This window comes from Vipera ursinii, assembly GCF_947247035.1.
Source record: "Vipera ursinii genome assembly, chromosome: 1".
Classification (NCBI taxonomy): Eukaryota; Metazoa; Chordata; class Lepidosauria; order Squamata; family Viperidae; genus Vipera; species Vipera ursinii.
This window is the reverse complement of record NC_139512.1, coordinates 39246138-39259809: the sequence shown is the minus strand read 5'-3', so window position 1 is coordinate 39259809 and position 13672 is coordinate 39246138. Positions and strand designations below refer to the sequence as shown.

General features: G+C 43.1%; 1 protein-coding gene across 1 annotated transcript in view; it reads left to right on the top strand.

The window, feature by feature from the left end:
* The first annotated feature begins 6254 nt into the window (after positions 1–6254).
* The window catches only part of PAPOLA (poly(A) polymerase alpha), a 52080-nt gene continuing 44662 nt past the window's right edge, over positions 6255–13672 (top strand). Inside the window, exon 1 of the mRNA XM_083352370.1 lies at positions 6255–6497. Coding sequence (XP_083208496.1) covers positions 6490–6497 — 8 coding nt within the window. The 5' untranslated portion in view covers positions 6255–6489. The remainder of the gene's footprint in view (positions 6498–13672) is intronic.

The following is a 13672-nucleotide window of genomic DNA, read 5'->3' as shown; positions in this document are numbered from 1 at the left end:
ACTGTCCTGATACGTTGTGCGACGTCACATGACATCGCGAGTTTGACATGTCTGATTTTGATCTTAAACAGGAGTGCAAAGAGAATAGAAACCTGAGGCGCCTCTCAAAGTAGAATTTGACCTCTCCTCCTTCCAACACCAATTGGACTGAAATCCAAACAACGGAGATCCACTATAACACAGTGCCCCCCAGTTCTCTAAGATGGGCCAGAAGGAATCCATGGTCAATGTTATCAAAGGCTGCAGAAAAATCAAGGAAGGCAGGATGGATTCTACAGCCATATTGGTTTGATAATCCACATTATCATTGCTGTCTCAGTTTATAACCAAGAAGGGTTCAGATAATTTGCTTCTTCCAGAACTGTATACCGTCCACCTTCTCAGCTGGAGATTGGATGAAAATTGTCCAGATTCATTGGGTACGAAACTGGCAGCAATTGTCTGTTCATTGGGGTGGGAGCACAAGACAACTGCCTCCTTCAAGGCAGATAGAATCACCCCCTTCTGCAAAGAAACATTCACCTTACCTGACCCAACCATCACAGATGATTTCAATAGGTAATAGAAATCTAAAACACAGGAGATTGAACTCAAATTGCTGAGAACAACTGTCGACTTCATCACTGATGACTGGCTTGAACTTTTCTAGGATAACTGGGCTAAATTTTACCTTAGGCAACTTCAACAGATCTGTATAGCCAGATTTTGAATCCAAGTGATTTGATATAATAGATGCCTAAAATGGTTCTTATAGGGGGCCTGCAAGCATTCCTGTGAACCATACTTACCCAGAAGGGACCATAAACCAATCAATTGGCACTTTGTAGACACAATACCCCTTCATGGATTACTGCCTTGTCGTGGCGAAGGGGCTTGCGTAATTCAATGAAGCTATGAGCTATGCTGTGCAGGGCCACCCAAGACGGACAGGTCATAGCAGAGAGTTCTGACAAAACGTGATCCACTGGAGAAGGAAATGGCAACCCACTCCAGTATCTTTGCCATGAAAACCCTATGGACAGTACCAAAAGGCAAAACGATATGATGCTGGAAGATGAGCCCCTCAGGTCGGAAGGCGTCCAATATGCTACTGGGGAAGAGCAGAGGGCTAGTACTAGTAGCGCCAGAAAGAATGAAGCGACTGGGCCAAAGCCGAAAGGACGCTCAGCTGTGGATGTGTCTGGTGGTGAAAGGAAAGTCCGATGCTGTAAAGATTTTTTCTCCATAGGAACCTGGAATGTAAGATCCATGAATCAAGGAAAACTGGACGTGGTCAAACAAGAGATGACAAGACTGAACATTGACATCTTAGGTATCAGCGAACTAAAATGGACAGGAATGGGTGAATTTAATTCAGATGACCATCAGGTATACTACTGTGGGCAAGAATCCTTCAGAAGAAATGGAGTAGCCTTCATAGTCAATAAAAGAGTAGGAAAAGCAATACTGGGATACAATCCTCAAAATGACAGAATGATCTCAGTTCGAATCCAAGGCAAACCATTCAATATCACAGTAGTCCAAGTCTATGCCCCAACCACCGGTGCTGAAGAGGATGAAATTGACCAGTTCTATGAAGCACTACAGCACCTTATAGAACTAACACCAAAAAATGATGTTCTTATCATCATGGGGGATTGGAATGCTAAAGTAGGAAGCCAAAAGATAACTGGAATAACAGGCAAGTTTGGCCTTGGAGTGCAAAATGAAGCAGGGCACAGGCTGATAGAATTCTGTCAAGAGAATACGATGGTCATAGCAAACACTCTTTTCCAACAACCCAAGAGACGGCTCTACACATGGACATCACCAGATGGTCAACACAGAAATCAGATTGACTATATGCTCTGCAGCCAAAGATGGAGAAGCTCTATACAGTCAGTAAAAACAAGACCAGGAGCTGACTGTGGCTCAGACCATGAGCTTCTCCTTGCAAAGTTTAGGCTTAAACTGAAGAAAGTAGGGAAAAGCACTAGGCCAGTCAGGTATGAATTAAATCATATCCCTGTTGAATATACAGTAGAGGTGACAAATAGATTTAAGGAATTAGATCTGATAGACAGAGTGCCTGAAGAACTATGGACAGAGGTTCGTGACATTGTACAACAGGTAGCAACCAAAACCATCCCAAAGAAAAAGAAATGCAAGAAAGCAAAATGGCTGTCTGAGGAAGCTTTGCAAATAGCTGAGGAAAGGAGGGAAGCGAAAGGCAAGGGAGAAAAAGAAAGATACACCCAATTGAATGCAGAATTCCAGAGAATAGCTAGAAGAGATAAGAATGCCTTCTTAAATGAACAGTGCAAAGAAATAGAAGAAAACAATAGAATAGGGAGGACCAGAGATCTTTTCAAGAAAATTGGAGAAATGAAGGGAACGTTTAATGCAAAAATGGGCATGATAAAGGACCAAAATGGCAGGGACCTAACAGAGGCAGAAGAGATTAAGAAGAGGTGGCAAAATTACACAGAAGAACTATACAAGAATGAGCTTAACGTCCCTGATAATCACAATGAGGTGGTCACTGACCTCGAGCCAGACATCCTAGAATGTGAAGTGAAGTGGGCCTTAGAAAAGCTGAGCAACAACAAAGCTAGTGGAGGTGACAGTATTCCAGCTGAGCTATTCAAAATCTTAAAAGACAATGCAGTAAAAGTGCTACACTCAATTTGCCAGCAAATTTGGAAAACTCAACAGTGGCCACAGGATTGGAAAAGATCAGTTTACATTCCAATTCCTAAGAAAGGCAGTGCCAAAGAATGTTCAAACTATCGCACCATTGCACTCATTTCTCATGCTAGTAAAGTCATGCTTAAAATCCTACAAGCTAGACTTCAGCAGTATGTGGATCGAGAACTACCAGAAGTGCAGGCAGGATTTCGAAGAGGCAGAGGAACTAGAGATCAAATTGCCAACATACGCTGGATCATGGAGAAAGCTAGGGAGTTCCAGAAAAACATCTACTTCTGCTTCATTGACTATGCTAAAGCCTTTGATTGTGTGGATCATAACAAACTGTGGCAAGTTCTTAAAGAGATGGGAGTACCAGACCATCTTATTGGGCTCTTGAGAAACCTATATGCGGGTCAAGAAGCAACAGTGAGAACTGGACACGGAACCACTGATTGGTTCAAAATTGGGAAAGGAGTCCGGCAAGGCTGTATACTGTCGCCCTGCCTATTTAACTTATATGCAGAGCACATCATGAGAAAGGCAGGGCTAGATGAATCAAAAGTTGGAATTAAGATTGCCGGAAGAAATATCAACAACCTAAGATACGCAGATGATACCACTCTAATGGCAGAAAGTGAAGAAGAACTAAAGAGCCTCTTGTTGCAGGTGAAGAAGGAGAGTGCAAAACTTGGGTTGAAACTTAACATTAAGAAAACCAAGATCATGGCATCTGGCCCTCTCAATTCCTGGCAAATAGATGGGGAAGAAATGGAGGTAGTGACAGATTTTATTTTCCTGGGCTCCAAGATCACTGCAGATGGGGACTGTAGCCAAGAAATTAAAAGACGCTTGCTCCTGGGGAGGAAAGCCATGGCAAATCTAGACAGCACACTAAAAAGCAGAGACATCATCCTGTCAACAAAAGTGCGTATAGTCAAGGCTATGGTCTTTCCAGTTGCAATGTATGGTAGTGAAAGTTGGACCATAAGAAAGGCTGAGCGCCAAAGAATTGAGGCCTTTGAACTGTGGTGCTGGAGAAGACTCCTGCGAGTCCCTTGGACTGCAAGGCGATCAAACTGGTCAGTCCTAGAGGAGATCAATCCTGACTGCTCTTTAGAAGGCCAGATCCTGAAGCTAAAACTCAAGTACTTTGGCCACCTAATGAGAAGGAAGGACTCCCTGGAGAAGAGCCTAATGCTGGGGAAGATCGAGGGCAATAGAAGAAGGGGACGACAGAGAATGAGGTGGCTGGATGGAGTCACTGAAGCAGTAGGCGTGAGCTTAAATGGACTCCAGAAGATGGTAGAGGACAGGAAGGCCTGGAGGAATGTTGTCCATAGGGTCGCGATGGGTCGGACACAACTTCGCAGCTAACAACAACAAGACACAATAGAGAGGGACGCGGTGGCTCAGTGGGTTAGGATGCTGAGCTTGTCGATCAGAAGGTCAGCAGTTTGGCGGGTCGATTCCCGAGTGCCGCGTAACAGAGTAAGCGCCTGTTACTCATCCCAGCTTCTGCCAACCTAGCAGTTCGAAAGCATGTAAAAATGCAAGTAGAAAAATAGGGACCACTATGGTGGGAAGGTAACAGCGCTCCGTGTGCCTTTGGCGTCTAGTCATGCCGGCCACATGACCACGGAGACGTCCTCGGACAAGCGCTGGCTCTTCGGCTTTGAAACGGAGATGAGCACCAGCCCCTAGAGTCAGAAACGACTAGCACACATGTGCGGGGGAACCTTTACCTTTACCTTTAGACACAATAAAGGCAGAAAAAGTTTGCACTGCCCTTATTGCTCCATAGTAAGCTGAGTGTTCAGACAGGTCACTTTTGATTCAGATCTGAAGATATTATTTAGTTTCCACTGATAAGACTATTTTCTGAGAATCTGTCTCATCAGAAATAAAACTCACATAACTGCCTAAGTAAATAGGAATAACACTTTGGACAACAAAGTCCATATTCTGTGGCCTTTCCCACTGTTTGAATATTAAAAATACATTATCATGAAGTTGAATAATACTTTACGAATCAATCATGCATAATACAAAGATTCTAGCCTTTTCGGTGGTATGACAATCTTATTCAGGTGGGATAACTAGGATTTATATAAAGGATTCTCTGAGGATTTTAAATGTCTTTCCTTGATAATTTAAGATGTCTTTATAGTGTCACTCAAAATCCTGATTTCAAGTCTCATCAGCATTGTTGGTGTGCTCCATTATTCAATTCTTGTACTCAGAATGGCACAATCTGAATGGGTTCAGATGTACCCTAGAAAAAAGGATTACAAACATGCAGCTCTCCTGATACTGTTGATCTACAGCAGGGGTCCCCAACCCCCAGTCCATGGACCAGCACCGGGCTGCGGCATACCAGCAACCGGGCCACGTAAACAAGTGAAGCCCCATCCGCTGGATGCAGTCAGCACACAAAACCACACCCCTACTGGTCCACGGAAAAATCTACACAGAACCGGTCCCTTTTGGGGACCTCTAACTACAGTACAGATCCCAGAATTTTCTACCACTAGCTATGATGAGACTTTTGAGGTTCAGACTTTCAAGCAATTTTTTCCCCCAGTGTTATCTAGTGAAACATATGATCTATACACCAAACATTTGGTTCTGCTCTAATATTAAACTACAGCCTTTGGTACACATTTCAAATATGAGTGTATGTCTCTCTAACTCATCCTCTTTATCTTATCCTCAGGATATAATCATTATTATGATGATGTTGTCCAACTCTTGGTGATTCTATGGGCCAGGTTTTTCAACATTTTCTGATCCCTCAGGATATTGTCAAATATAAACGTAAATATTTCATTTGGATACTATGGGCAATAATTATGTACAGACATTTTGATAATTTTTCTTAGAAAATCCTGGCTTTTGTATACTTAAAATAGTCTGCTCTTTTTATCCTTCTGTTCAGGCAGCTTATCTTCCCCTTCCTTAATTACACAAGACTGGGTTCAAATACTATGCTAAGCCATAAGATGATTTGTTTGATTTTAACTTAGTATGTTGCATAAATACATCTACTGGTATCTATTGTGCAGCATGTTTCCAATTCTAGTTTGTTCACAAATCATGGGTAATAAAATAATGGCTCAAATATATATGAACCAAAGAAGTCATTAACAAACCATAATTTATACAACATTCTAAGGAAAAACAGGTTACTATGAAGTGCAAACTTTACCTCTAAGTGTAAATGGGAGATTTCTCTTTCAATCTCCTCCCGTCGCCCCTTTCACAAACAGTAAAGGGAAAAAAAGAATTACCCTATAAATAAGCATCTCTTGCAACACCAATCAAGACGACTAACTTCCGTCCCTTTCCAATGCGCATGCTCAGTCAATGCAGGAACCGTTATCATTAAACTTTAATTCATTCAACTTCAAACGCCCGAATCGCCTGGAGGACTACCTTACCCACAAAGCATTGTAAAGCGGCGACAGTCAAGCGCCTTACCCCGAGTCCTCTTTCGTCACTTGACGCAGAGGGTGGGAACGCCGTTGCGTCAGCACGTCTACTGGCCTCTGCACCGCTGCCCCTCCTTCTCCTTCCCATCTCCAGAACGTTGCTGTGGTAGCGCCTCGGCGCCATGTTAGGAGGCCGGAGGGGAAGAGGAAGAATTAGAAGCGGCGGCAGCAACAACAGCAGCAACTAGCAGGCCTAGCGAGAGGTTCATTACCCTCTCTGTGAGGGCCCCAGCCAGGCCCGTATCATGCTCACGGGGCCTATTTTTCAGGGGCGGAAAGAGTGACCGTTCCGGGGAAGAAGAGACGGCGTTTAACCATAGCCGGAGAGACGATGCCGTTGTAAGTTGAGGCCCGCCAAAGGAGGGAGAGGGGCTGTCTTGGCCATACTCGTGAGGCCTCGCAGGAGCCTTGGGAGGCAACCTGAGTGATCGCTTCCGGGCCGTGGCGAGTTCGCGGCCATTTGACCGGCCGGCCGGCCGGCTTTCTTCTCGTGTCCACATTTCAAGCCTCCCTTTTCTTTGCTGGCGAACTCACGCCGGCCTTTTCATTTCATCTTATTAGGCCGGACGGCATCTTCCTTCAGCCGAATCCATTTCCTCTTAACCCAAGAGAGAGAGAGAGAGAGAGAATCGGGCCGGGAGTCTCCTTTAATCTGCCTTTTTTTTTCCCCTTCTCCCTCTTGCGACTTAACCGCACAACTTTGCGAGTCGGGATGGCCGGCGCTTCTTAGTCGCCTCGGCCACCGAGCGGAGGCGGCGCCGTTGGAGACATTCGAGCGGCGGGTTGTTGCCCCTACTCACGTGGTGTCGGTAGCCGTTTCCTCTGTGGGGACTGACTGGGAGGAGGGCGTCTGGGTACAAAGCTCTTGGGGTGGCTTCGGTCTTGGGCCGACCCGGACGTTCCGGGCACCCATGCTGCCTTCTTGGCTGGAATGGGCTGCTTGTTGTGACTCGGCGGGTGCTTGGCGCCGTCGCCGCCGCTTATGAAAGTTGCTCGCGGATTGCAACCCATCCATTTTCCCCCCTAATGCAAGAAACATTCGGCAAGGGAGGTTTTCATTTTATCTCTTAAGGAACGTTGGCTTACAGCAGGCGGTCTTCAAACTTGGCCCTTTTATGACTTGTGGACTTCAACTCCCAGAATTCCTCAGTCAGCTTTGCTGGCTGAGGAATTCTGGGAGTTGAAGTCCACAAGTCATAAAAGGGCCAAGTTTGAAGACCCCTGGCTTACTTACAGCTTTCCATAATAACATAGATCCTTATTGAAGAATGGCAACTGATTCCTACCCCGTCCTCTTTTCTCGCTTAACCTCTGTTTGTCATTGGCATAGTATATGGCCTCAGAGACTACAGGCTTTCGGTAAATTTTGTAGTAGTTTTGTTTTTCCCCCTATTGTGATGATTTGTAATGTTTTGGTACGTTTAGGAATATTAAAGATTTGAAAGTGCAACAACTTAAAACGACTGAAATTGATATGAGGATTTTATTGGGCTACTTTTTTTAAAGTAGTTTCCAAGCAAGAATACTTTTGCTATCTTCTGTACTTGAAGTACATGCAGATGTATAAACTGCAATACTCGTGTATGCTCGGAGAGCCTATGTTAAAATAGCATTAGGAAACAAATTGTTATGATTTTTTTAATGAGTATTTTGCAACAATTTAAATTGCAGTTGCAATTTAAATTCAGTACTTCAGACTGAATTTCAAAAAAGTGCATTGGAATGCCTTTGGTTGAGCACCCGCCATCTGTATGTATGCAGCTTCTTAAAACAGCTTTAAGTTGTTGCAGATAAGGTCTCCATGCATTCCAAAGCATCTTTTTGGGAGCAAATTCAGAAGACTGACTGAGTTAAGGAAAGTATCACAGTTATGACTAAAACACTGTTAGGTTTACTGAAAAATAACTGAAATTAGCTGGTCTGTAAAGGTGGAAGAATTTGTCAATATCATTTCTTTTTATTATTGAGAATTCCAAAACCTATTTTTCCAAGTATAAAAGAGGTTATAACAAATAATAATTTGTGAAATAAATATAGCGGAGCCTGTAATATAACATGTTCAACTATTCATTCACAGGCAATTAAAAAGGAAATGATTATGAGCCATGGGTTATGGTTTACCATTTCTGTTGATTTTTATCATTGTCATCTATATTGGCAGGCTGGATGATAATTCCTATATCTTTTTAATGTTTTGATAATTTTGTTTAGGCTAATGGGCCAGTCATGGTTCCATATGAAATTGGATAGCTGAAATCTTTCCCAGTGTCACTCAGGATAGCAGAGATGCTGCAGTTGGAGTAGCCCAATATCGGAGCTGCTTCTTTCCCATCTCTCTGCCTGGATGCCAGAAGAAGAAATTAATTGTAGTGAACTTCCATCTCTGGTTTGGGTTACGTGCAGTACTCCCATTCATTCATATAGGATTTGTGGTTATTCTCTAGTAAATAGGAAATTATCTCCTTAATAACGAGATATGGATGAATCTTTTGCTCAGGGCCTTTTTCTAATTTATTTGCTGCCCATGTCACAGTTAAAGACAACACTTTACATTGGACCTGGGCATTTTGCAATCTATGGGCTGTGTGTAGTCCCTGTCCATTTTACAGCATCAGTGTTGGGCAGGGTGGTGGCAGCTTTGGGGGTGGGGGGCAGCAGGGGCAGTCCTCCACAACAGTCTCAGTTTCTCATGTGGCTCCTTTGAAAAATTAATTGCCCAGCCCTGTTTTACATGAATCAAATTAGAAAATTTTAATAATTATAACTGCCATCTAATTCAGAAAACTAATCAGTATAAAAGTGGGATTTGATGATGGCTTAGTAGCTTGTAAATAGATGTGTCATTTTTATAACATAAAGAGTTGTGTTATTGTGATGACATCATATAAGTATTGTAAACCAACTGAAAGGCAGAATTTGTATGATATCATTTTGGAAATCCTGAAGATGCCTTACTCTCTTTCTTCGGTAATAGATGGATTGCCACTAAAATTAATCATTAATGCAAGGCTGCGCTGTAGTTATTTTTAGTATGTGGTTTCTTAAATTCACATCTTCCTTTCCCCTTTGGATATGATATTACATGTATCATAGTGATAAGAGTGTTACCCAGTTTTTGGAAAAGAAGACAGCAAAAGATTGGAAGATTTCCCTTCTTTCTCTTCTCCAGAGAAATGTATTTCATTTCCTAAAATAATTGTTTAATTTTATTTATTTTAATAATTTCATTTTCAAAATTATTTGGGGCAAATATAGCCTTCAATGTGGAATGCACATTCCCCATGAATTGTGGCATTTTTAGAAATACCTATTTTAGGAAAAGAATGACAGCTATTATTATACATTTTTCTAAATATTAATGTTTATAACAGTAAGAATTATTGGAGAAAACTGTAGCAAGAAAAAAAGAAAAACTTAATTGTGGTTTTATTTTTCCTATTGAAGCATCTCTAAATTCAGGAGAATGGCTGTTTCTTAAACGAACCCTGCATTCAGTACTGAAAGTCTTCTTTCACTTACTGCAATTTTGTTATCCTACCTACTGTGGGAGAAAAAAACTTGCCCCCAAATTTCAGCCTTGTCTTGCCTTGATATACAGATGCTGCAGAGAACTCCATAGTGCTTCATAACTTTTTGGTAGCCTTTTAACTTTATTTTTTTAAACTACAGATCTATCTGTTCCAAAGTTGGTAATTCTGTTGTTTTTAGCTGCGAAGTCAAGTCCGACCTATCGCGAACCTATGGACAACGTTCCTCCAGGCCTTCCTGTCCTCTACCATCTTCTGGAGTCCATCTAAGCTCACGCCTACTGCTTCAGTGACTCCATCCAGCCACCTCGTTCTCTGTCGTCCCATTCTTCTGTTGCCCTCAACCTTTCCCAGCATTAGGCTCTTCTCCAGTGAGTCCTTCCTTCTCATTAGGTGGCCAAAGTATTTGAGTTTTAGCTTCAGGATCTGGCCTTCTAAAGAGTAGTCAGGGTTGATCTCCTCTAGGACTGACCGGTTTGATCGCCTTGCAGTCCAAGGGACTCGCAGGAGTCTTCTCTAGCACCATAGTTCAAAGGCCTCAATTCTTTGGCGCTCAGCCTTTCTTATGGTCCAACTTTCACTGCCATACATTGCAACTGGGAAGACCATAGCCTTGACTATACGCACTTTTGTTGACAGGATGATGTCTCTGCTTTTTAGTGTGTTGTCTAGATTTGCCATGGCTTTCCTCCCCAGGAACAAGCGTCTTTTAATTTCTTGGCTACAGTCCCCATCTGCAGTGATCTTGGAGCCCAGGAAAATAAAATCTGTCACTACCTCCATTTCTTCCCCATCTATTTGCCAGGAATTGAGAGGGCCGGATGCCATGATCTTGGTTTTCTTAATGTAAATTCTAGAATTCTAGAGTTCTTTATTATATCAAAAGCCATTGCCATACCAGGAAATAACAAGCTGGCAGTTAAGGCCTCCTCTTTGTGAACTCTGGGTAATAGTCATAGCTACATAACATCCCCTTTATTTATTAGATTTATATTTTCCCTTAATTTTATACAGCTCCAGTCAGTGTATGCTTTTATTTTTCCCATCACAATAACCTTACGTTGTGGGTTGGAATTAGAGAGAGATTACTCCGAGATCACCCATTTTTGCTTCCATGCTTAAGAAAGAACTCACAGTATCCAGAGTTTTGGTCCAGCATCTTTACTATATTGCAAACTGGCTCTTATGGGACCACAAAGAGTAGGGTAGCCTGTACAATAAAAAGGAAACTAGCAACAAAACATTTTAGCCTTCCACTGCCTATAGCTGTGGAAATGATAACCAATGTCCAGATTGCTTTGGTAGGTAATTAATAGTCCTTCTTTCCTGTTCCCTATGCTCCCTCTGAAAGGAGGTAGGAGGCCCTGAAACAATTAAGCCAGTTGAGCCCTTTACATTTTGAAGAGGGAGGATCACCATTTTTCTCCAAAATAGTTTCTAAACATATGCCATATACAGGATAGATCCATTCTTCCACGGAGACAGGAAAAGCAAATTATTCCATCGTTGACCACAGATCTGTAGATCTTAGAAATGTTGATCCAAGGTTTCAGCTTAGCATGCATTAGGTTTCTTCCCTTAATTCTTCCCTTAGATCCTACCAAAAAGAAAAAGAAGCAGATCAAAGGCATGTTTCCTTAAAAGAAGGCAGGAACACTAGTGTCATTAGTTGGGAAGTATTCAGACTCCTGTTCAAACTATAGCTCTAAAAAAGAACAAGGGCCAGCTAACATTTAAAATTTTCATCCAAAATTTATAAACTGAAACAGAACACTGTTGATCCTGCATGGAAATACTGAGATCCATCATAGGACGCCTCCAGAAAGGAGATGAATTAGTATTCCCTCACTTGTAGAAGGCATACTTACATATCCCCGTTCATCTGGCCTGAAAAAAATCCTGGGTTCAAAAAGAGCATGTTACCAATATAAATATTACTTTTGAACTAACTTTAGTCCCTATGAGTATTGATAAAGGTGGTCCTAGCCCATTGTAACTTGTTCAGATCCCAAGGCATATCTCTCTCTATATATGTATGAACAAACTGCTATTTCCTGTCTCTATCACAAAATAGAAGTGTGCAGTTGATGGTCAGAACCCTCCAGGACTTGTACTTATTAGTCAGGAAGCAAAACATCCCATTGACCTTATTGTACAGACTGCAACATTTAGGTCCCAGCCTAAAGCAAAAAATGACCATACAAAGGAAATCTAATTTATGGTAGTCCTTTAGTCACCTGGAGGATAATAATTGTATATAGATAGCACCTAGTTGGCAAGGTTCAATCACAACCACTGCAGCGGATACTGTTACCCTTCCACAGCCTTACAGTAAGTTGTAGAGGTGTTTGCCAATCACAATAAAAAAATATCTCAGATGGTGCTTCTTTACAGCAATGGCCCCCAGCCTTTTGGGCAGTGGACTGGTTCCATGAAGAGAGATTTTTCTGCAAGCCAGAGGGGCACAATTTTGTGTGTTACCCACATCTGGTGGATGTAGCTTCACTTGTTTGCATGGCCCGGTTTCTGACATGTCACAGACTGGTGCTGGTCCACAAAACCAGGGGATGGAGATCTCTGTTCTACAGCATTATAGGAAAGTTAAACATTTATGGTCTTTTGCTAATCCAGCTTCAGTGTGGAGTGTCTTGCCTAAGTGGAGAATCTCAGAAAGTCTGGCTATCTAGTGAAGTAAACTGTGAAGCACTGCTTTCTTAGAAATGAGAGCGGCTTGACTAGTGCTACAAAAATATAGTGTGTATTAAAAAACTAGAGTGCCATATTATTAGCATATATTAGGTTGACAAGGATTGTATATAAGGTTGAGAAAGAGGACATAGATTATATGTACTCCTTGAAGAAGCAGTTATATATGAGCTGAGCTAAATATGATCTCCTCTCCTTTCTGTTTGGGTATATCAGTGGAATTAACAACTGAGAGTAGAGTAGCCACAAAGGCCTAGATCAGTGGTGGCGAACCTATGGCACGTGTGCCAGAGGTGGCACTCAGAGCCCTCTTTGTGGGCACGCATGTCATGTCCCGGAGATGGCAACTGTCCCTCTTCAAACAGCTGCCCGAGGTCCCACGTGGCTGGATGCATCCCGGCACAGCTGGTTTCCCTCCCCCTCTGTCCCGTCCCTCCTGGCCTCGTATGCTCTCCTTTTCCTGGGCACGACCCACTGCATTGCCTCCTCAGCTGTCAGCTAGCTGTCCAGAGTGCGCAGATTGAGGAGCTGGCAGGCTGTGGCTGCTGACGGACACCGTTGGCCCCCATGCGCTCGCTGGCCTCTGTGGGGGGGGGCTGATGGTGTCAGGCAGTAGCTGCCCTGGCCCCTACCTCACCTTGCCCTGCAGCAATTGGCATATCCACCCTGCCTCACCCTGCAGGACGAGCCTCTGGCCAACCACCCCACCTGGCAGAGACCCCCTGGATCTCCCCCAACCCTGCCTGGCCCCCACAGGCATCCCTCCCCACAAGCAACATCAAGATCACCACTCCCACATTGGCCACACCCACCCAGTCTGCCATGACCACCACAGTCACGCCCACCCAGTGGGTCACGTCTCTCCTGGCACCCGGCGATAAGTGGGTTTTGGGTTGCAGTTTGGGCACTCGGTCTCTAAAAGGTTCGCCATCACTGGCCTAGATTCAGGCAAATGAAGTCTGGATCAAAATCTGTATTACATGATTCAGAATGCAGAAATCACCCTAGTAGTAAAAAGACAAATGCAAGGTGAAATGCTTACCATATTTCCCTAGGAAAGGGGCAGGGGTAGATAATGTCCTCCCAACAGGGACCTAACCGTGTTTGCTGTGCCTCTTTCTGCTTTTGCTGATTCTCACTCTATTTTACCTAACGAAGGAACAGAACATAGAATTGGATGGCCCTCAAAATACTCAGGTCTGTCCATATAATTACTGTCCCAGTAGAATTTTATATTTGAGACCCTTGCTATTTAGAATTGTGTTTCTGAAGGTTAGGTTA